General features: G+C 55.7%; 2 protein-coding genes across 2 annotated transcripts; one reads left to right on the top strand and one right to left on the bottom strand.

Annotated features, from left to right (window-relative positions):
• Positions 1–1056: 1056 nt before the first annotated feature.
• On the top strand, positions 1057–2469 carry TOMM5 (translocase of outer mitochondrial membrane 5). Its single transcript, XM_075931229.2, has 2 exons — positions 1057–1260; positions 1888–2469. The coding sequence occupies exons 1-2, from the start codon at positions 1140–1142 to the stop codon at positions 1920–1922; spliced, it is 156 nt and encodes a 51-aa protein (XP_075787344.1). The 5' UTR covers positions 1057–1139; the 3' UTR covers positions 1923–2469.
• Positions 2470–8878: 6409 nt separating this feature from the next.
• IGFBPL1 (insulin like growth factor binding protein like 1) lies at positions 8879–23111 on the bottom strand. Its single transcript, XM_075931228.2, has 5 exons — positions 22645–23111; positions 12317–12426; positions 10993–11109; positions 10504–10652; positions 8879–9070 (listed from the first exon to the last, which is right to left on the bottom strand). Exons 1-5 carry the CDS (start codon positions 23027–23029, stop codon positions 9061–9063), a joined length of 771 nt encoding a protein of 256 aa, XP_075787343.2. The 5' UTR covers positions 23030–23111; the 3' UTR covers positions 8879–9060.
• Between the last annotated feature and the right edge of the window lie 550 nt (positions 23112–23661).

Below are 23661 nucleotides of genomic sequence, written 5' to 3'. Positions count from 1 at the left end.
AGCCCTCAGGCGTCTCCTGGAGCATCCATCCTCCGGCCCACTGGACACCTGCCTCATTCACAGATTTGCTGCCCCCAGAGAAACAGGGCACCCAGCCTACCTGAGCTCATGGCCCCACGCCACGTGGGACCCACACTGAAAAGGGATGGAAGACAAAGATGCCCTGTCACCTGCGGGAGAACACTCCTCCCATGCTCAAAGGAACCCCGCACCTCCAAGGACAAGCGTGGCGGTTCCATTCATGACTGCGCTCGGCACAACACGTCGTGGTCTGAACGAAGTCACTGGACTTGCGGCTCACTGCGCCAAGCGGCAACACACCAGCCTCTCGTTTGCTGCCCTACTGACAATTCACCGACATTTTGGCTCTGGTGCAAGTCTCCATCCCAGACAATTATTAAGTCAGGGTTGGCTATTCTTCTAGAGCTCTGCTCGGGGAATTAGTGCGGGGCTGTGCTCTGCAGGTCAGCCTAGGCGATCGCAGTGGTCCCTGCGGGCCTTGGCCCTACCAGTAACCCGAAAGAGCCCGTCTGAGGTTGCGTCCCCATTCTCCTGGCTAGGTGCACAGCTGGGTAGCGCAGGCTGGCAACACGGGGCCTTGGCGCTGCAGTGCAGCTGCCAACCCCTGGCGCGGCGAGTCGGCCACGCTGCAGGCGGCACCGTCGGGGCCAGGCGGAGCATCTCGACGCCTCCCGCTGGCACCGCTGCTGGGGGCCGCCCCGCTCGCTGCCACCATGCATGCATCCCGGCCCGCAGCCCTGCACCCCGGCCCCCCGCCTGCCCCCCGCCCTGCCGAAAATGGGGGCAGAAGAGGGGAGGGGGCGGGGCCTCGGGGAAAGGGCGGGGCAAGGGGTACGGTTCGTGCCTGCAACCTCCCCCCCGCCAGGTGGCGCCAGCGCTGCCGACTCTACGCTCTGAGCCCGGCCCCGCGCAGCTATGGGCAGCGGCGTCAGGGCGGCTAACGCGCATGCGCAACGCCGCTCCGTTATCACGTGACCCAGTGCCCTGCGCAGCCCCGCGGGGAGGGGCGGGGCCTGAGGCCGCATGTCCCGGCCGAGGAGCCGTAGCAGTGGGCGGGGCCACAGCGCGCGCCGCCCCGCAGAGCGACCCGGCCGCGGCCCGAGCAGCCCGGCGCCGCCATGTTCCGCATCGAGGGGCTGGGGCCCAAGATGGACCCGGAGGAGCTGAAGCGGAAGATGCGGCAGGATGTTCTCAGCTCGGTCCGCACCTTCCTCCTCTACGTGGCGCTGCTGCGCGTCAGTGAGTCACGTGGGAGCCCCCCCCGCCGCGAGCCGCGCCCCCCTCCCCCCCACGTGGGAGCCCCCCCGCGAGCCGCGCCCCCCTCCCCCCACGTGGGAGCCCCCCCGCGAGCCGCGCCCCCCTCCCCCCACGTGGGAGCCCCCCCGCCGCGAGCCGCGCCCCCCTCCCCCCACGTGGGAGCGCCCCCCCCCCCCGCCGCGAGCCGCGCCCTCCTCCCCCCCACGTGGGAGCCCCCCCCCCCCGCCCCCCCCCCCCGCCGCGAGCCGCGCCCCCCATTCAGACCCTTTGTGCTGTACACAAGATCTAAGCCTCACTTCCCTGGCACTAGACAGATCTCAATGTATAGCGTAAAACGCAAGCAATATCCTCCTCGCTTCCAAGCCTCCTTCATACACCGCAAGATGCCAAGTGCGGGTGCGTGGGCACCTTTTTTCCCTTCTCTGCAGGTCACCTTTCAAGATCGTGCTTCAGTGTTCTTGCTAATGTGTTCAGGTTCATGACTTACTCAGTGAGAGTTCATCCATTTGTTCACAAACAGCAAGTTTAGTTTTCCTTGTGTGATAGGCAGAGCAAACCATAATCCCGTGTAACTGAACATCTATATCTTGGTTGTATGTTCTTTTTCAGCTCCATACATCTTAAAGAAGTTGGATAGTATATGAATGCAGAAGAGCCGCAAAGGCTGGGTACACGGAAATGCAAAAAGGACTGGCTGCTTTTCTTGGTTAACAAACAAGATGCAAAAGGCAGACTGCACATATAAAAAATGGATCTAAACACTTCATTTAAGCATATTTGACTTCGAGAGAGCAGCAGCCTAGCTGGAAGTGTGGAAGTTGGTTATTGTCCTTGTGATTGAGTTCAAGTCATGTAATACTTCCGCGTGGCTGCATGTCTCTTATTTGTGCTGGTACAGCCTTTGTCTGGTGTCCAGAAATTACATCATACTCCATTCATGTAAGAAGTATTAAGTGCAAACACATTTCTTTGTTCTGGAGCTACCTCTAAAATACCACAGTGCTATGGCTGTCAATCTTACTGAACTTGTCTCAGTGTGAAAAATGAAGTTATTTGGGTCCCTAATCTCCATCTAGAAAGCTGTTAACTTGAATCCAGTTCTGACTTATTTTTGTTGAAATAAAATGGTGATTCTGTGATTTCAGGCACGATTCTATTGCTTTATTTTTAATAAATCTGATTATAGTTGAAGGCTCGTGGGTTCTTTTTATTCCCACCCCCCACTAAAGCTGATCAGTCCTAAAAGGCTTTCTGCTTATGGAGTTGGGCTGTGTGGGGATTGGGGAAAGCAGAGGCGATGGGAAGGATAAGGAAAGGCAATGCTTGTATCTTTGGAGGAGGCTGGGTCCTGAAATGTTTATAGTCAACAGATGAGACATAGATGGAGAAATAGTTTCACAAAGGACATCTATGTAGCTCCCTCCTGGAGCACTATGGTCCCCTGATATGATAGAGTCCATTTGCTCCTCCCTCCCATGTAACTCTCATTCCAGGGCCCTTCTTTCTGCTCTTGGGTTGATCGCTGGTGTCAGGCCCTGGATTACTGGTCAAAGAGCAGAACTGGATTCTCAGTACACCCTGCCTCTGCCTAGTGGAGAGAAGAATTACCATGTGCCACCTCTAGGTTATTGCAAATCAGGGCTAGCTGCATTTTAAAAGGAACTAACACAAGCCTGAAGTCATTTGCCTCAGTTCCTTTACAGACCAAACTTTTTTAAGCAGCAGCATGGGTGATATTACAATTTTATTGCTAATTCATTATTTAAATGGACACTGTCTGTAAGAGCAACACTCTTATTGGAATGTCTCCTGACACATTCCTCCAGCCTTTCCTCTATTCTGAAATAGCTGAGATTTCCTGACCAGAAGCTATTTTTCTTCATAAAATAGTATCCCATTTCCCCTTCTGCCCCCAATCACACCCAGCTCTATTTTGCAAATTATGCTGACCTTTGCCAATGGGGGTCATCTGCAAATGTTACCAGTGATGATTTTAAAGATATTTCCAGATCACAGAAAATATTTAATTGCATCAGGTCTACCACTGATTTCTGCAGAATGCCATTAGAAACCCTCTTCTGATAATTCCCTATTGACAGCTACTTAGAGAGTTGTCAGTTAGCCAGCTCTTAGTCCATTAACGTGTGCTTTATTGCTATTGTCTAGTGCTAGTTTTTTAATCAGAATGTTGTGCACTAAAGTCAAATGCCTTACAAAAGTTTATCACATCTACATAGTTACTTTCATCAACCAGACTTGTGATTGCTGAAATCAGATTTGTTTGAGGAGCAGTTTCCCATAAAACCATATTGACTGGCAGTAATTCTGTTCCTTTCAGTTCTTTAGCAGTTCAATTTCACACCTCCTTTTAAGTTTTGACTGGGTTTGATAAGAACATAAGAACAGCCATACTGGGTCAGACCAAAGGTCCATCCAGCCCAGTAGCCTGTCTGCCTACAGTGGCCAGCACCAGGTGCCCCAGAGAGGGTGGACCGAAGACAATGATCAAGCGATTTGTCTCCTGCCATCATTCTCCAGCCTCTGACAAACAGAGGCCAGGGACACCATTTCTATCCCCTGGCTAATAGCCTTTTATGGACCTAACCTCCATGAAATTATCTAGCTTCTCTTTAAACTTTGTTATAGTCCTAGCCTTCACAGAGGCCAGACAAACAGAGGCCAGGGACACCATTTCTATCCCCTGGCTAATAGCCTTTTATGGACCTAACCTCCATGAAATTATCTAGCTTCTCTTTAAACTTTGTTATAGTCCTAGCCTTCACAGCCTCTGGCAAGGAGTTCCACAGGTTGACTACACGCTGTGTGAAGAAGAACTTTCTTTTATTAGTTTTAAACCTGCTCCCCATTAATTTCATTTGGTGTCCTCTAGTTCTTCTATTTAGGGAACTAATAAATAACTTTTCTTTATCGGCCCTCTCCACACCACTCATGATTTTATAGACCTCTATCATATCCCCCCTCAGTCTCCTCTTTTCTAAACTGAAGAGTCCCAGTCGCTTTAACCTCTCCTCATATGGGACCCGTTCCAAACCCCTAATCATTTTAGTTGCCCTTTTCTGCACCCTTTGCAAGGCCAAAATATCTTTTTTGAGGTGAGGAGACCACATCTGTACACAGTATTCAAGATGTGGGCGTACCATAGATTTATACAGGGGCAGTAAGATATTCTGGGTTTTATTTTCTATCCCTTTCCTAATAATTCCTAGCATCCTATTTGCCTTTTTGACCGCCGCTGCACACTGCGTGGAAGTTTTCAGAGAACTGTCCACGATAACTCCAAGATCTCTTTCCTGATTTGTCATAGCCAAATTAGCCCCCATCATACTGTACGTATAGCTGGGGTTATTTTTCCCAATGTGCATTACTTTACACTTATCCATATTACATTTCATTTGCCATTTTGTTGCCCAATCACTCCGTTTGGTGAGATCTTTTTGGAGTCCCTCACAGTCTGCTTCTGTCTTGACTATCCTAAACAGTTTGGTATCGTCCGCAAACTTTACCACCTCACTGCTTACCCCTTTCTCCAGATCATTTATGAATAAGTTGAAAAGGATTGGTCCCAGGACTGACCCTTGGGGGACACCACTAGTTACCCCTCTCCAATCTGAAAATTTACCATTTATTCCTACCCTTTGTTTCCTGTCTTTTAACCAGTTCTCAGTCCAAGAAAGGACCTTCCCTCTTATCCCATGGCCATGTAATTTACACAAGAGCCTTTGGTGAGGGACCTTGTCAAAGGCTTTCTGAAAATCTAAGTATACTATATCTACTGGATCCCCCTTGTCCGCATGTTTGTTAACCCCTTCAAAGAACTCTAATAGATTAGTAAGACAGGATTTCCCTTTACAGAAACCATGTTGACTTTTGTCAAACAAATTATGTTCTTCTACATGCTTCACAATTTTATTCTTTACTATTGTTTCGACTAATTTGCCCGGTACTGAAGTTAGACTTACCGGTCTGTAATTGCCAGGATCGCCTCTAGAGCCCTTTTTAAATATTGGTGTCACGTTGGCTACCTTCCAGTCATTAGGTACGGAAGCCGATTTAAAAGATAGGTTACAAACCACAGATAATAGTTCAGCAGTTTCCCATTTAAGTTCTTTTAGAACCCTTGGATGAATGCCATCCGGTCCCGGAGATTTGTTAACATTAAGTTTTTCTATTTGTTCGAAAACCTCCTCTAATGACACTTCAATCCGGGACAGTTCCTCAGATTCATCCCCCACAAAGGACGGTGCAGATTCAGGAATCTCCCCAACGTCCTCAGCCGTGAAGACTGAAGCAAAGAAATCATTTAGTTTCTCCGCAATGGCTTTATCGTCCTTGATTGCTCCTTTTATAGCTCAATCGTCTAGGGGACCCACAGGCTTTTTAGCAGGCTTCCTGCTTCTAATGTACTTAAAAAACATTTTATTTCTTTTTGAGTTTTTGACTAGCTGTTCCTCAAAATCTGTTTTTTGCTTTTCTTATTACATGTTTACACTTGATTTGACAGTGTTTATGTTATTTTCTATTTATCTCACTAGGATTGGACTTCCACTTCTTAAAAGATACCTTTTTGTCCCTCACTGCTTCTTTTACATGGCGGTGGTGACTCTTTTTTAGGTCTCTTGCTATGATTTTTAATTTGGGGTATGCATTTAAGTTGGGCCTCTATTATGGTGTCTTTAAAAAGTTTCCATGCAGCTTGCAGGGATTTGGCTCTAGTCACTGTGCCTTTTAATTTCTGTTTAACTAACCTCCTCATTTTTGTGCAATTCCCCTTTTTGACATTACATGCCAGGGTGCTGGCCTGGGGAGGTGCTCTTCCACCGCAGGACTGGGGCATGTTACTCTGTTCTGGTCACTGCTCCCCGGGGCTCTCCCCTGGTGCAGGCTGTCTGGCTGGGCCTACCCGGGCCAGCTTGTTTGCATGGGTAACGCCTGGCGGGGGCGAGGTGCTGTTTAACCCCTCACTCCCCAGTGGCCGGAGCGATCCCGCTGTGCCCCAGGAGCCCGGGCAGCCCCTCCCTTGCCCCACTGGGCGGGGGCCCCCCCCCTGCTGCTTGCACCCGCGGAAGCCCAGGCTCCCAGTCGCGTGCCGAGTCCTGTCTACACGGCAGCGCGACTCCGGAGCAGCAGGGGGCGCGCGCGCGCCTTTACGCCGAGGCGCGGCCGAGCTGGGGATTGCGCGCGCCCCCGCCGTCTCTGACGTGTCCAAGGCCCCGCCCCCGCCCGGGTCGTCAGCGCGCACGAATCGCGTCCCTTACGCTCCCGCCAGCCCCGCCCCTTCCGAGAGAGCGCGCGCGCAGTGGGCGGGGCCTGAGGCCTGCCTCCTTCCGGCCCCGCCCGCCTCTCCCCCGTGGCGCGGGGCGGGGTGAGGCTGAGCCCGAGCCGGCCCGGCCCACGCGGGGTTTCCCTGAGGCAGAGGCAGGGGCAGGGGAACGCTCCCAGGCCCGGCCGCTCTCTCCAGCACACACAACCGGCGGAACTCCTCGCCAGGGGGTGTTGGGAGGGCTTCAGAAGGAGTGTCTGCCAGGGGTCCGGGGGGATTGTTCCCCTGGGCCTGTGGGCCCCACAAGCAGCAACGGGCTTACGCTGCAGCCAGGGAGCTTAGGCTGGACCTAGGGAAAAGTCCCTCACTGTGGGGGGGGGGGGGGGGGTGAAACGCTGGAATACATTGCCCAGGTGAACAGGCCACCGGGGACAGAGCACTTGAGTCCCTGTTGGGTCCCCCCCTCGGGGCACCCGGCACTGGCCACGGTCGGCAGACAGGCTACTCACCTGGAAGGACCTTTGGTCTGACCCCGTAGGACCGCTCCTATGGTCTGATTGGGGGATTGTTAAAACTCTGGCTAAGGCAGCACAGATCACATCACTTATACTGGACTTTCCTGAGCTACAGCACAGAGTCCATGCCTCACCTGGTGCAGGACTCAAGTCTGCACAGGGTCAGTGTCACTCACTAGTGACCAGGACACCTAGTGCTAATTACCAAATGACCTGTGGGAGAGGGCGAACACTGAAGGGTTCTCTGTAAGATGTAGGGGATGCTGTGGCTGTGGAGGAACCCTTCAGTGCAATATACCATGCTACGTGGGTGTGGAGTCCGTTTGCTCAGAATCTCTGCTTTGGTCACAGGTGTAGTGAAAACACTTTTCTGCTGTGTTTGGCAGAGTAGAGAATGGCTGTGGTTCCTTCTTGCCTTAGAATCGGCTGAATCAGAGCACCCTTATCAGTAGACTGAGTTAGGCTCACAAAAACAGGGATACCCATCACTGGTTTAGACACTGGAAACGATCCATTTCTGACTAGAAATCTCTTCAAAACATGGTGTAAGAGTCATGTTTTACTGACTGTATGCACCCAAAAGCAGCACTTGTCAAAACTTGATAAACATTCAGCTGTTTTTCTTAAGTGGCTTGCTTTCAAAATAAAAGTATTGTTACAGTGTTGTAACAGACTGTGAGGGACTCCAAGAAGATCTCACCAAACTGAGTGATTGGGCAACAAAATGGCAAATGAAATTTAATGCGGATAAGTGTAAAGTAATGCACATCAGGAAAAATAACCCCAACTATAGGTACGGTATGATGGGGGCTAATTTGGCTTCGACAAATCAGGAAAGAGATCTTGGAGTTATCGTGGATAGTTCTCTGAAAACTTCCACACAGTGTGCAGCGGCGGTCAAAAAGGCAAATAGGATGCTAGGAATTATTAAGAAAGGGATAGAAAATAAGACCCAGAATATCTTACTGCCCCTGTATAAAACTATGGTACGCCCACATCTTGAATACTGTGTACAGATGTGGTCTCCTCACCTCAAAAAAGATATTTTGGCCTTGCAAAGGGTTCAGAAAAGGGCAACTAAAATGATTAGGGGTTTGGAACGGGTCCCATATGAGGATAGGTTAAAGCGACTGGGACTCTTCAGTTTAGAAAAGAGGAGACTGAGTGGGGATATGATAGAGGTCTATAAAATCATGAGTGGTGTGGAGAGGGCCGATAAAGAAAAGTTATTTATTAGTTCCCTAAATAGAAGAACTAGAGGACACCAAATGAAATCAATGGGGAGCAGGTTTAAAACTAATAAAAGAAAGTTCTTCTTCACACAGCGTGTTGTCAACCTGTGGAACTCCTTGCCAGAGGAGGCTGTGAAGGCTAGGACTATAACAGAGTTTAAAGAGAAGCTAGATAATTTCATGGAGGTTAGGTCCATAAAAGGCTATTAGCCAGGGGATAAAATGGTGTCCCTGGCCTCTGTTTGTCAGAGGCTGGAGAGGGATGGCAGGAGACAAATCGCTTGATCGTTGTCTTCAGTCCACCCTCCCTGGGGCACCTTGTGCTGGCCACTGTCGGCAGACAGGCTACTGGGCTAGATGGACCTTTGGTCTGACCCAGTACAGCCGTTCTTATGTTCTTATGTGATGGGTTTTTAGGGCCAAGACTGACATGCAGGAATATTAAACGCTCTCTTCTTTGGAACACATAATTGCTGCCCTCTACTGCTAAGAGTTGAGAGTGCCCACAAAAAGCAAGCCTGAGAGTATATATCTCTCTTTAAATGGTAAAAAAGGGATATTTTTTCCTCATATAAACTACAGATTTTTATTATTAATCTATCTAAATAGGAAAACGTACAAAAACGTGTCCTTAACCATGTAACAAGAATATTAATGTAGTCTCCTAATTCTACAACATAGCAAAAGAAGCCACCAATTGACTGGTTTTTAGCCTGTGCTTGACAATCTTTGTTTCCCTGGAGTGAAGACTGAATCACTTCTCCCTGGAGGGGAAAAAAGCACAGTTTGAGAGATTATCCAATGATTTGTAATTGCTTGCCTAGAAAACTGAACTGTTTTCTATGGAGATGCTGACATAGCTAAAACTAGCACAAAATTAAATATGTACCTCTGAATACTTCATTTGCTAAACTGGATATGGTTTTTTCATCAAACATTCTTTCAAACTAAAACATAGGGTGTCTCATCCCAAAATAAACATTTAATTTTCTGGCACATAGCTGCATTTCCAGGACAATGCCACACAAAAAGTGGCAGACTGCTTTTCATCCTCTTTGCTTTACAGCCTCCCCTTGTTAGAGTCATGAATTGGGTCCAATTCAGCACGGGTGTTACTCCAGTTATTCAAGGATTACCTGAAATCCATGGAGCTGCACCAGTGTAACACTGGAGCAATGCAGTGCAGAATCGGGCCCTTATGCTAAAACTTCTGGGAACAATGAAGTTATCAATGGAATATACAAGGAGTCCTGTGGCACCTTCAGACTGACATTTATTTGGACATAAGCTTTGGTGGGACATTTTTGGTGGTTGTATTTAAATCATGGCCACTCACTTGTTTATCTGCTTGGTGTCTGCTTGTCTTTTTCTGGGTGAAATTCTCTGAGGGTACAGAGGTCAGCACCAAGCATATGCAAGAGCGTTGCATAGATACGGTGGTAGCCCTCTGCTCTGGGGAGAGTTGCACCCACTTACATTAGAAGATCACACAGAGTAGAGGAAATGGCTGAGATGAACGGCTCATAAGATGAGGGATGTCTCCTTGGCATGTGACATCAGGGTGGTCAAATATTGGAATAAATTGCCAAGGGAGGTGGTGGAATCTCCCTCTCTGGAGATATTTAAGAACAGGTTAGATAGACATCTGTCAGGGATGGTGTAGACAGAGCTTGGTCCTGCCTTGAGGGCGGCGGGCTGGACTCGATGACCTCTTGAGGTCCCTTCCAGTCCTATTATTCTATGATTCTATGATTTGCATCATCTTTAGAATAAGGACCCAAATGCTGGGTTTTGGTCGGAAGATGGCAAACATTCTGATCATGTACCATATGTATTTACACTGCGATCATTAAATGCTGAATTAAAAACAGCACTTGTGACACTTGTCAACGCATCTACCCAGAAATGTTCAGTGCAGCAGTATCTGCCTTTGAAAATCAAAGGTATCTAGCACATTGCAATGCCCTTCTTTGGCCTTCAGCATGGGTTTAGTAAGACAGATGGAAGAAAGTGACTCATTCAAGATAATACCGAGCCAGTGCTTCAACCTCCAGCTCCAGGTCCCTCCTGGCTCCCTGTTTCTTTGCCATGCTTCCTTTGCCGTTTGTGTCTGTAGTCCATCAAGAGCAGGTGAATGCAAAAACCAAAGGCAACAGGCTTCTGCGGTATGGAAGTGGATTTGTAATGTTAAGCTTACCCGGCGATGTCATCTGATCCGAGGAAGCTAGTCCTCTCACTTTTACTTTGCTCCGTCACTTTAATATTCCCTTCGGCCTGCATTTCTCCAACCATGTTGCTAGCATGACATTGGTAAACACCCTCGTCTTCCTTCGCCAGCGGGTTGATCTGCCAAACCAAAGGGGAGAAGTCTCAGCAAGCGAACAGTCAGATACAAAAGGGCAGCTGTAAATCACGTCTGGGTAAGAATGAAAAATCTGAAGGCTCTTCGATTTCCTCCTTCAAAACAAGGGCTAAAATGTCTGGTTTAAAGCTGGCCTGCTGGGTTGTAGGAACTTCCACTCTACTTTACACTTCCACCCTGCTCAGTCACTTCTGAGTACCTTCCAAGGGACTGTACCCTCATTGTGACGTCCTGTATTTTCTGTCTGGAAAAACTTCCAAAATCAGCCTGTCCCCCATCTCCCACCACCACCGCGCTCGGTTCTGTCTGCTCTGTTGGACTTACCAAGACCCAGCCTGTGCTCTCATGTTTCGAAGGCCCTCCACGCACCTGGACTGCCATGTTTGCTCTGTCTCCAGGCAGTTCTTCCAGCAGCTTAACCCCCTTGGGTGACTCCGTGACCTGTGGGGTTTGTGACAGCGGCACTGTTAGCCCAGCTGAGGGACGCTTCCAAAGCAGCGCGCTCCTCAGCACTCTTGGTGCCTCTGCTCTTGGCCGGCAGGCGCGTAAGGAGTTGCAGTCGACGCTAGCTCCTGCAGTGTGTGCCAGTGCCTCCCCGAGAGACGCGCACACCAGGAGAAGCCACGCGCTGACCTGTCCTGGGGGCACTCTAAGAGGAGGGGGTACGGCCAGGGGCGTGAGGCAGAGCCTAGTGCGGGGCCAGGCGGCCCTGGGGCAGCGCCTCCCCCTTGCACCGTGGCAGGCAGCTGCTTGCAGCCCTGCTCTGCCCAGCCTGCTGCTGGCACAAGCGGACTGTTCTCTGCACACGCCCAGCCAGTGCCGCCCGTGGGGCTCCTCTTACCCCTCCCCCTGGGCCCGTACGTGGTGGGTGTGCGGGGGAACGTAGCACGTGGGATCGGAACGGCCACACCGCTGGAGGTCACGTTCCGGTGCCTGCACGGGAGCACCTAGTGCGAACGCTTTGGCATTAGTGCCTCGCTGCCTTTGCGCAGGGTCTGCCCCAAAGCCTTAGCTCTCTGGGCACCCCCCTTTCTAAGCCCACAAGGGGCAGAGATTTCCTTCCCAGCCCGCGGCTCTTCCTTCCTGCCCTGCTGCTGCTCTGAGCACTCCGTACACAGATGTCACCACCGCCCCTGTCAGCCCAGAATCCCCCCTCACCCCCTAGCCAGGCCAGGCCAACATTCAACCTGCGCCCGGCATTGGGGTTAGGGTATTCCTTCCTTCCGCCCCCTCGGGAGTGTCCGCAGGCCAGGCCCCAGGCTGCTGGAAGTCAGCGATGCTCCCCTGCTCCACCGCTCATTTCCAGCCGCCGAGGAGCCCAACACCCCAACCTCACCCCCCTCGGGGAGGCACTGGCAGGGGTTCTCGGCCCGTTTCCAGATGGGCCACGCTAGCGCACCAAGGGAATTACTGCTCTCCGCTGTCAGGTTAACGTCATGGACCACTGTCATTGTGAACATCCACCTGCAATCGGACACGGCAACGGAGGACAAGAAACAGGCCAAATCCCCTCCTGGTGAAGCCTGCTCTTACAGCCCAGAGACAGCCTGTGCCGGTGAATGGGTCTGGCCCCAGGTCAGTTTCTCTGTCTTACACACAATGGTGTTGTGTGACACCGTGGCTCAGATGGGCTCAGACGCTGGCATACCTTTCTCCAGGTGATCACGGGCGTGGGAACTGCCTTCACTTCACACGACAGGTACACTTGGGCACCAGTTACATTATGAATCTTTTTTGGTGGTACAACAATCACAGGAGCTGGAAAGAACAAGAACATTTCCGTTCTAGTGTGTCTACATGGTACCGCTCAAGTTCTCAATGCCACGGGCCAGTCTGCAACATAAAGAAACACAGATTCCTCCTCCAACCAGAGCTGATTCAGGAGCAAAGGTTTGGCTCTGCCTCTAAACCAGGGGCAACAGAAATGGTTCTAAGCTTTTATTTTAGAAAGCTTTTGGCCCTTCCAGCAGGGAACCCTGGCTTCATTACAGAAATCAGATGGAGTCTTTAGTGTATCTGCCACCAGCCAAACTGGACCCGCGATGTAATGCAGCCCACTCCGCTTAGCTGCATCTTACGCTCCAGTCCTGTAGCGAGGTGGATGTGAGCCATCAGCAGCGGGAGATACACCTCGCTGCAGGATCAGGGCCGGCCATGCCTAGCTGTCACCACTGAACAGCTGCTGTATTCCGGCGAGGCAAACTACTCTAAACCCTGAAACTCGCTGCCACGTAAAAACCCCAAACATGCCCCCATTTGGAAACGTACAGACTGCATTTCCGGTGCTAGGTTGTCCTGGAGAGGACGTAGTGAAAGCTGCACCCAGATTTCTATAATAATCCCATTTTCTACCCCTTCCGTTGGAGTAACGGAATTGTTTGCAGATTGTGCACAGCGCCGTTGTAGCTGGGGTTGTCCCAGCTTATCAGAGAGACAAGATGGGCAAGTTAATGTCTTTTACTGGACCAACTTCTGTGGGGAGAGGAAGATACCCCCCGCCACCACCTCGTTTGCAGACTGCAAGCTCTCAACAGGCGAGACGAATATGAGAGATCGTGGTTAATTTAAGATTACAGCCTTCTGGGTGCTACATCATCCACATGTCGCTAGGGTTCCAAAAGATTCCCGATCAAACCGATGACCGGCTCTCAGGAGAACATGGCCCACGCTCTCTGAGCGGAACAGTGACCAAGCCCTCACCCCGCCACATTTCTGGGAATGCCACGAGCTACAGACGCGCTCAGCCAGGGTCATGCTCACAGAGGGAGCGTTCGAAAAAGGAAGCTGTTTAATGACTGTTTGCTGTTACGGGCTGGATCCCTGATGCTGAAAGAGATCACTAAGACTGTACTTTGACCCTGCAACGCCAGGAGCTTAATTTTACGCAAGTGAGTAGGGCCCCTGAAAGCATTACAAGCGTATTTATCTCGCTTTTTAAAACACAGTCATGACAAATGTCTTGTCCCGGTTAGCAGCCTCTTACACAAAAGCCATTGACAAAATGTCGCAATGCCAACAAATCAGGACTAGATTTCTAACTGAAGCTAACAGTTCAGTGGAAGAAGGCGCACCGGAAAGGAAAGGGCCTACAGCAGAAGGCCTTCCCGATGTTCAGATGTTTTCATTTCCCCATATTGCTCATTTTTCTTTCATATGAACAGCTTTGTTATCATATCTATAGCAACATGTATGCAGAACAGCAGTCTTCCTCATTGTGTGCAACCTTGCCAGATTAAGCCAATTTCCCACTTGCATGTCCTGCCTCGACAAAGAAAGGGAATTTAGAAACAGTCGCCTTGGATTCCCTACTAGCAGCTCTCTTCCTCCTCAGAAGACAATTAGCACAGGAGGAAATCTCTGAGTTTGTCAATACCCAGGAACTCTCCCGCAGTTCTGATTTCTAATCCTGCCTGCCAAACGAAAGCTCAGCTCTCCACAGTGCATACCATGGAGCCCCACTGTGCAGACCCATCACGCCTGGCACCTGGGACGCCTTTTGATCTCTAGTCAGTCGGAGGACGCAAGCAGAATATTGAACACTGTGAACTCAGCTGGTACGAACATAGACTGTGTGTCCCTTTGGCACCTGGCACAGGCACACCCCTCTTTGGAAAAGAGAAGAGAAGGAAAAGAGGCCATCTGTTACAAGGTACTCCGTCTTTAAAATGACCATGGACAACTGAATGTTTGCAGTTCTGCTGCTTGACTGAGTCGGTAAAGAAGAGAAAGCATCCTATTCTGAATGTGGAGAAATTCCCTTTGGATTCAGGGATTAATACCTGCTGAGCCCGTCTGTCTTCCAGGGTGCTGATGCACTAATAACTTCACGGCACACATCTGCCATAATATCCTTGCATGTACATTGACGCTTTTGGGGAGAAAGGTCGCACATTAGGAGAGATTACAGAACCGAATCGGGAGTATTATGAGAAGTGATTTCTGATAGCCTGTGACTGCTAGCAAGTAATCTCGACAGTCTGTTGCGTAACTGACGTACTGCGCCTAAAGCTTGCCTTTAGTTCACCAGTGTTTCTGAAAGATTTTCACTCTGCACGTGTCAGGTCGAGAAAGGTGACAGTTTTCAAATCCTTCTCAATGCAACACTTGCATTGTCTCCTTATTGCCGGGTTCTTATTTGTAACTCCTGTAGGCAAGGAAAAATAACCAAAAAGCAGCCACTAAATCATATGCAAATTAGGAGCAAGTATTCTAAAAAGACACCCCGGACACAGATTTAGGACATGCGGTTGTACCCCGTGCCTTTATTTCAATGAAAGACGACTGGCATAGACTCACTGAACCATAGACGTGCAGGTGTGGAAGGGACTTCAAAAGGTCGTCTGCTAGGCTGGGCAGGATTCAAGTACAGGTTGGACCTCTCTAGCCTGGCACCCTCGGGACCTGACCGGTGCAGAACCAGAGAATTTTCTGGATCACGGGAGATCAATGTTGTCTAGCAGCATCCCCAACACTTCCACTGCTTGCTGGGCTCTGAGAAGACATTGGGGTAAATTAGAGCTAAACAGCACAGAGCACTGAGAGCCAGGACTGGGGGCTGTGAACAAACTTTATGGGGCTGTGGGAAACTTGGCCATGCCCAGCTAAGGGAACATCCGGCTCACTGAAATCCTGCTGGAGCAGGGGGAGCCGGACTAGAGAGGTTCAACCGGGATGTGTTAGAGCAGCGACGAGAAGAGCAACGAGAATGATGGAAGGTCTAGAAAACATGAGCTAGGAGGGAAGGCTGAAAGATCTGGGTTTGTGCCCAAGGCTCTGGAATCGTGGGTGGAATTCTAGGCTCCCGTGGTCAGGAAGACGAATTCAAAGTGGACTGGAACAGGTTGCTGGGAAGGGCGGCCGGCGTGATGGGAGGACTGGAAGACCTGCCTTACAAGAAGGGGTTTCTAACCACGCACAGGGGGAGGAGAGGTCTGGCTGCTCTCTGTACGTACATCCCGGAGAGGAGTTATTTGTGGCAAGGGCAATGCTGGCCCAGGATCAAACGGCCTCAGTGGAGGCTGGAAATGAGAGGAAAGGTTCTAGCGAGCCGAGGGGGTCGCTGTGGGACTCTAGTGGGAAGAGGGAAAGGCTCAAAGAGGTGAGTGAGAGGCAGCGACCTCGACTTCACCTTCATCTCGAGTGGCGGCAGCAAGATCCCTTGGGGAAAAGGAACCTCACTGAAGGGGGGTGGGTGGGAGCGATCCTGGTCTAGGGGTTTTCTGGCCAGTGCAGGCTGCTCCTGGCTTTTGCTGGGAAAGCTCCTTCTTCGCTTTTCAACCCGTTAGCCTTGGCCACGTGTAGGAATTAGCCCGTGTGTGTTTAGTGCTTTTGTAACCCCCCCGACTTACATGCTTCTGCCCGTGTGATCACTTACAGGCTGCCTTTGCCGAGGCCGTGCCCTTCTTCTGTTGCTTTATCTAAGCCTTGAGGCGGGTTTGGGGATCTGTGCGGAGGGCTGGTGCACAGCCCTGGCACAGCTGGGATGACAAGTGCTGTGAGTCTGCACTGCCCGGGGCCTCTGCGCGCACAAGATGCCCGTTTCCGGGGAGCAAGGCTGGGTGCACGGGTCGCCCGGGGCTCAGCGCGAGAGACATGACACGCGAGTGGCTGAGAGGTTGCTATTCGCCGGCACACTGGGCTAAGAGGCGGCCAGGCTGGCGTGCTAAGACGACAGCCAATCAATGTCCCATTCCCGGCTTCCCGCGAAGGGAAACACCAGGTTGTGCGCACAGGACGCCCCAGCTCCTTGGCATAAAACTGGAAGCAGGAGCTGGCAACGACAGCACGAATCGGGTAGCAAGTCCTGCACACCAGTGCTCTGCTTGCACACCCGCCCCGTCACACCTCTGCGGGGGCACCTGCTGGCAGCCAGACGCCCAAACCAGTCGCAGTTCAAACCGGCCAACTCCAAACCGGGGGAAACTCCCTCCTCAGCGTCTCGCCGGACACCTGCAGATTGCGGCCCCCCCTCGGACCACAGCGAATCCGTGTGCCATGGAGAAACGCCAGGCTGAGTTCTGTCAGGCGGGCGTTGTTCCCAAACACCAGCTCGCCCCGGGCACCGCACGGCCCTCAGCGTGCCAGCATCTTTATGGCTGGCCCCGAGCGACGCTTCCTCGGCTCCCGCCCCCGCAGCCTTCCTCTGCTCACGCTACATGGACGGCACCTTCGTCGGATGGACCCACGGGAAAGAGACCTGGAAGAATTCCACAGGGATTTCAACAACCTCCTCCCCCACCAGTCCACACACGAGAGCCGCTCCCTCCACACCCCGGTACAATTCAATGACGGCCACATTTCCACCAGCCTGCCGACCGCTACACTTCCCCGCATGCCTCCAGCGCCCATCCAGGACACCGCACCCGTCACCTGCTTACAGCCAGGCCCTAAGGCACAGGCGGCTCTGCTCCAGTCCCACAGACGGGGACAAGACCTCCCTCAGGCATTCGTCAATACCCAGAAACAGACTGACCGAGCCAGACGAGTGCCCAGGCCTCGGCTTCTTCCAGACAGGCCCAAGAAGGGAAACAGTAGAGCCCCTCTGGTCGTCAGCTACAGCCGCCAGCTCAAACCCTCCGGCGCATGATTGACAGTCTACAGCCTGCCCTGGAGAACGACCCTCCACTCTCTCAGGCCTCGGGGGACAGGCCAATCCTCGCCCGCAGACAGCCCCTAAGCACAGACAAAGCACGCACACACCTCCGACTCACTCTCCCAGGAACCCACCCCGTGCCAGCTCTGCCCACACAGCTACACCAGCGACCTAGCCACACCAGAGCCTCCGATAACTGCACAGCCACCAATGTGATCCGGGCTTCCAGTGCCAGCAGGCCCCTCGGCCGTGTGCATTGGCCAGACGGGGCAGTCTCTGCGACACAGGGTGAATGGACACAGATCACATGTTGGAGATGGCAACACAGAGACCTGCTGGGGAGCGTTTCAGCTTGCCCGGGCGCTCACTGAGGGATCTCAAAGTGCCTGGATCATTTCCAAGCAATTTCAAAGGTCACCTGGGGAGAGACACTCCAGAGCCAGCTTTCATTTACAAGTCTGACACCTTGGATAGAGGCTCACACAAAGAACTGACCAGGGTAGGCTGCTATTTTCCACGTGCTAAGGACATAAGAAGCCCAGCACCGGGTACTTAGGGTACCGAGAGCCCACTCTGCCAGCCTCGTTTAGCATGGACGCGCTAATTGACATTGTTCCCCCTTCTCTTTCCCTCCCCACCCCCTCTCTTTCTCTGCTGTTAATTTGCCACCGCGACCCCTTAACCCCTCTCATCGGAAGCAGTGGGTGGTGCCCACGGAAGCCCACGACACCGTCCCGTGCTGCTAGCCTCTCAGGTGCTGCAGGGCCATTCGCTCTTCCGAGCCTTTTCCCAGCTCAGCCTGGCGCCGTTCCACGGGGCAGCGACAGCTACAAGGAGGCTGCTGTAGGGCAGAGCCTGCCCAGCCTCAGCGGAAGGTGCACCACCGATGCGCAGTCACAGCCGCGCTGAATCCCACAGCCCTCTTCTCCCTGCTCGTTGGAGTCCCCATAGGAAAAGGGCCCGGTGGGGCTATCCCGAATCCCACCCAAAGCCACAGAAACCTGGGCCTGGCACTGCTGATTGCCGCGGCCTCCCCAAGGCCCAGCTGCCGCCCTGCGCGCTGTGAGCCTGGCACCCGTTCCGGGGCGCTAGCGGTGAGCTCCAGCGCAGGTGGGGCTGCGGACTGTTTGGGGCCGCGCTGTCTCTTTAAGGATGTATGTGCTGAGCCAAAGGTGGCTGTGCATAATGTCACTAGAGCCCTGCTGAGACTGAGCAGGGATTGTTACAACCCCCCTTCATTTCCACGCTATCAATGCCCAGACTCCGCGGCTGGCCCCACATTTCTCACACGCCCAGGCGCATTGTTCTTTCTGCTCTAGACAGCGCGTCCAAGGAGCTTTGCTCGCGGCGGCTGGGCTCTCACAGCACGTCTGTAGATTTCACCGCAGACTTGCCCCGGGGCGCTTAGCATCACAAAGCGCTCGTCGAGTAAACCGAGCGGCCAAGGCGCTGATCTCACGGAGCCTCTGCAACGGCAGTTTGAAGAAACACACACAAAGAGCTGAGACGTGAGAGAGCCGGGCAGCCCTTGATGCGGCAGCCGAGTAATGCTGAGCGGCGCTTCAAAGGCAGCGGCTAATCCTCTTCAACCCTTACAAAAATACCAGGCAGTCAGGAAGCCCTAATCTGCAAACGCCCTGAGCACCTGCCGTTCCCAGGGATTTTCCTGGGGCTGGCCGGGCCGGCGTGCCTGAGAACCCTTCATGTAAGGCCAGGGGACCAGCATTCCAACCCTCGGCCAAACACCCAACTCCCACTGAAACCAAAGGGCATCTCCGGCCCCTGGGAGACGGGGCACACGTCTCCATACGCGGGAGCCTAGAGACACGATTTCTGGTTTAAAGCCAGAGGGCCCCACTGCGAGCATCTAGCCCGGCCTCCTGCCTCGCCCAGGCCAGAGACCCTCACCCGGCAATTCCCGGTTCAAACCCATCTCTAGTGCCGGAGCGAGTCTCCTAGCAAGGCTCCCCCAGCGGATACCCTGCCAGGCAACGAGCCCGCGCAGCTCCCACAGGATCCCGGCAACTCCCACCGGAAAACTCCTGCTGGAAACACCGAGCTTCACCCCCAGTCTCCACCCTGCAGGAGTTCCCAGCCTCGCCTGTGGGGAGCAGCGCGGGGCCTGTGGCTTGGATCCTCCCAGGGCGAGGGGCTCCAGGGGACGCAAATCAGAGCCGCCCTGCAGCCGGGGAGGGCGGTACAGTCCTGCAGGGAGCAGCATGTGCTATTGGGGCCTCTCCCTCCAGCTGCCACTGGCTCCCCTGCCCTGCGTGGGCCTGCCCCTCCCAGGGCATGGCGGGGGCACTGGCGCGGCCTGTCAGAGTAGGGTCCCCGGCCCGGATTCCCTAATGGAAATCTGCCAGGCACAGGGGAGGGTCATGCCATGAACCACCCCCCCGATGGAAGAGCCGTTCAGAGGATTAGCCTGCTGCTCTCGCCCGCCGCTCCAGACCCAGGTGACACTCTGAGCGGCGGTAGAGGCACCTGCACACGCAGCCCAACACCCCCCGCTCTATTGGGGTGCCACTGCCTGCGGCTGCTTCCTCTCCATGTGCTCCCTCTGTCTGGCACGGAGCCAAGCCCTTCAGAGCAGCCTCTACTTGGCTTGGTTTGCAGATCCGACCTTGGGAGCGAGGCCTGGCCTGCAGGCCGGCCACGCCCCCTTCCCGGGGTTCTGCAAAGAGCCCTGCTCTGCCGGGCTCGCCCCCTTCCCGGGGTTCTGCAAAGAGCCCTGCTCTGCCGGGCTCGCCCCCTTCCCGGGGTTCTGCAAAGAGCCCTGCTCTGCCGGGCTCGCCCCCTTCCCGGGGTTCTGCAAAGAGCCCTGCTCTGCCGGGCTCGCCCCCTTCCCGGGGTTCTGCAAAGAGCCCTGCTCTGCCGGGCTCGCCCCCTTCCCGGGGTTCTGCAAAGAGCCCTGCTCTGCCGGGCTCGCCCCCTTCCCGGGGTTCTGCAAAGAGCCCTGCTCTGCCGGGCTCGCCCCCTTCCCGGGGTTCTGCAAAGAGCCCTGCTCTGCCGGGCTCGCCCCCTTCCCGGGGTTCTGCAAAGAGCCCTGCTCTGCCGAGCTCGCCCCCTTCCCGGGGTTCTGCAAAGAGCCCTGCTCTGCCGGGCTCGCCCCCTTCCCGGGGTTCTGCAAAGAGCCCTGCTCTGCCGGGCTCGCCCCCTTCCCGGGGTTCCTGCTTGTGCCACGGAGCGCAGGTGACCCTAGGGTTTCACTGGGGGGGGGGGGGTCACTGCATGTCCTGCTGTATCCTGATGCCAGGGCATCCCTGTTCCAAGCCCATGCCACGAGCTAAAACCAACAGGCTCCCTGCCCCCTTTGAGGCGGATCTCCCACTCCCGGGTGGTGCCTGCACCGGTTCCTGCCTATGGCCCGCACTGAACCAGGCCAGCTGGCGGGACTGGCCCGTGCCAGGCTGGTTTAGGGAACCAACCACGCGCACATTGGCACGGACCGTGGCCGAGTCGGCGAGAGGCTCCCAGAGACGAAAGGCGACCGCCGTTCATTTCCTGACATGTGCAGGGAGCTGTCGAGCGTCTAAGGAGCTCCCAGCTGACGGGTGGTTCCTGTGCTACCCCGGCAGGGGGGTACGAGGCGCGGGGCTGGACTCGGGGCAGGGCTGAAGCCGTGTCTGTTCCCAAAGGGGGCAGCGGCGCTACCGAAGCTCTGCTAGTGTGCACCCGGCGGCACTGGCCCAGTGGCCCCTCTCCGATGCAGGGGTGTAAAAGCCAGAGCGGCAAGGGGAGTCCCGTCCCGTCCCGTCAGAGCTCTCCATCCGGCCCACTCTGCCTCAGGCACGTGCCCCCTACAGCCAGAGGCCAGCTCCCATTGACCGTGGGAGCCTGTTCCCTCGCGGCCCAGGGGTGCTCGTTACAAACGAACACGCCCTGGGAGGGCTGATTGCAAGTGGGGTAGGAAGCAGCTGGCAGGCAGGCTGGCCCGCTCTGCATACAGCCCACCTCTGGGCACTGTCTAAAGGCTCCCTCTGGCAGCGGCTGAGTAAAGGAGTGCCCTGCCCTCGAGGGACTCACGCAAGAGGGTTGCATCTGCATAGCATGGAAAGAAAGGGAGGAAGATGCAATGACTCGGCCCCATGCTAACGGCCACTGCTCAGTGGGGGGTTATCTGCCAAGGTCTCACTGTCACAATCGCATCTGCAGACAGACGGGCGCCCACGCAGTGACCGCCTAAGCGCCTGGGCTAGAACAGGAAGGCCCTGCTCCTGCAGTAGGATCCTTGCAGACAAGCCGGTCCGAGCTCCAGGTGGACCACAAACAGCCCAGGAGGCCCTCCTGCTCTTATATGGGTAGGAGCCAGGCCTGGCGGCTGTAAACAAACTTTACAGGACCCTGAGAAACTCAGCCGCAGCCTAGACAAGTGGCCATGCGGCTCACTACAATCCTGCCCGACCACTGATGCTACCGGACCAGAGAGTGCCGGACTAGAGAGGTTCAGCCGCAGTAGTTTTCTGGGAGAGGAAGGGAGCGTGAGCCCAGGGTTACTTTCATGGGAACGTTACCATTTGAGTAGATAACTGGACATGACAGTCCGCTGAGAAAAGATTCCGCTGGGTCAGGTGTTGGGGACCGCAACCCCCCCACTCTAACCCGCTTTCCAATACCAACCGTGACCAGCGCTTCCTAGGCTCATGAGTAACTAGCCACAGCCCATGGAAACCAAACCCGCCGCGACTCACATGCCCAACAAGAAGGAAAGGTCCGCAGCGCCAGGAGAGCAGCCCCCGTTTTCTCTTTAGAGCCACGGGAACCGGGAAGGGGCCAGCACTGGCGGCTTTTTCCTTTGTACTCTTCTGGGGGAGCCTCCCAGGGCTGTGCAGGGCTGCCCGGGAGTTCCACGCCGAGCCCGAGTGGGTCGCCAGGTGTGTCCAGCCCCCGCAGGGCCGGGCAAGGGGCAAGCGCCCGGCTCCGGGACCCTGCGCAGGAATCCCGGGGCGGCAGGCGCCGGGCGGGCAGAGGCTGCTCCGAGACTTGCCCAGGGAGTCAAGGCTGCTCCCCTCGGGCGGGCCCGCCGAGGCGCCGGGACACGGGGAACCAGAGCCGCCTCCGCCCCGCTCCCCCCGGGCGCCCCCGATCGCTGCCCGGGTGCTGGTGGGAAGAGCGCAGCCCCCCGCTCAGGCAGAACTGAGATCAGCCCCAGCCGCTCCCGTGTGCCCCCACGGGCCCAGTCCGCCCCACGGCCGGGGGCACAGGTGCCGGCCCGCGGCCGGGCGGTTGTTTGCTCCGCGGCGCGCCCCAAGAGGCGGCGGGGACAGAAATGTCACCCCGGGGGCAGCCCTTCCCCGCTCCCGCCGGCCCGCCCCCTCGGGGCAAAGCGCCTTCGGGCCGCGCTACCACCGCGCCGGGACGCCCCGCCCGCCTGCCCCGCTCACCCAGCCGGCACTCGCCGTCGTGCGCCTTGCGGGGCCGCCGGGCCGCGGGCAGCAGGCGCAGGGCGCAGGCGCTGGGGTAGGAGCGCCCGTCGGAGCCGCAGACCGGCCCGTCCTGGCCGCACACGCAGCGCCCGCTGCCCTCGGGCCCCGCCTGGCTCACGCACACCAGCCCCGGCCCGCAGCGCCCGCTCCCGGCGCCCCGCCCGCCGCAGCGCTCGCCCTCCGCGCCCGGGCAGCGCGGGCAGCAGCCGCAGGGGTCCCGCGCCAGCCCGGGCGCCGCGCAGCGCAGCGGGGGGCACCGCTCCGGCCGGCAGGGCCCGCACCCGCCGCCCGCCTCGCCCCGCGCCCGCAGCAGCAGCGCCAGCAGCAGCAGCAGCCGGGCCATGGCGCCGGGATCCGGCCGGGCGCTGCAGCCGCTGGACAGCGCAGCCAGCAGCCTGGGACAGCTCCCGCCGCGGCTCGGAGCCTAGGCCAGCCCAGCCCGCCCCCTCTCCCCCCAGCCCAGCCCGCCCCCTCCCCACAGCCCAGCCCCCAGCCCGCCCCCTCCCCCCACAGCCCAGCCCCCAGCCCGCCCCCTCTCCCCACAGCCCAGCCCCCAGCCCGCCCCCTCCCCCCACAGCCCAGCCCCCAGCCCGCCCCCTTCTCCCCCCCAGCCCAGCCCGCCCCCTCTCCCCACAGCCCAGCCCCCAGCCCGCCCCCCCCCCACAGCCCAGCCCCCAGCCCGCCCCCTTCTCCCCCCCAGCCCAGCCCGCCCCCTCTCCCCACAGCCCAGCCCCCAGCCCGCCCCCCCCCCACAGCCCAGCCCCCAGCCCGCCCCCTTCTCCCCCCCAGCCCAGCCCGCCCCCTCTCCCCACAGCCCAGCCCCCAGCCTACCCCCTTCTCCCCCCAGCCCAGCCCGCCCCCTTCCCCCCGACAGCCCAGCCCCCAGCCCACCCCCTCTCCCCACAGCCCAGCCCCCAGCCCGCCCCCTCTCCACCCTGATGGTGACAAGGAAGCAGCATCTGCCCCAGCCCTTGG

Source organism: Pelodiscus sinensis, chromosome 6 (genome assembly GCF_052426305.1).
Source record: "Pelodiscus sinensis isolate ZL-2025 chromosome 6, ASM5242630v1, whole genome shotgun sequence".
Lineage (NCBI taxonomy): Eukaryota > Metazoa > Chordata > Testudines > Trionychidae > Pelodiscus > Pelodiscus sinensis.
This window is presented reverse-complemented; position numbering and strand designations above follow the sequence as displayed.

Excerpts from the sequence above, each read along its gene's own strand:
- TOMM5 (XM_075931229.2), top strand. The coding sequence starts at position 1,140 with ATGTTCCGCATCGAGGGGCTGGGGCCCAAGATGGACCCGGAGGAGCTG. Across the intron at positions 1,261-1,887 it reads CGTGGCGCTGCTGCGCGTCA|CTCCATACATCTTAAAGAAG; the intron begins GTGAGTCACGTG and ends GTTCTTTTTCAG.
- IGFBPL1 (XM_075931228.2), bottom strand. The coding sequence starts at position 23,029 with ATGGCCCGGCTGCTGCTGCTGCTGGCGCTGCTGCTGCGGGCGCGGGGC. Across the intron at positions 12,427-22,644 it reads CGACGGCGAGTGCCGGCTGG|CTCCTGTGATTGTTGTACCA; the intron begins GTGAGCGGGGCA and ends TGTTCTTTCCAG. Across the intron at positions 10,653-10,992 it reads AGAGCACAGGCTGGGTCTTG|ATCAACCCGCTGGCGAAGGA; the intron begins GTAAGTCCAACA and ends TTGGTTTGGCAG.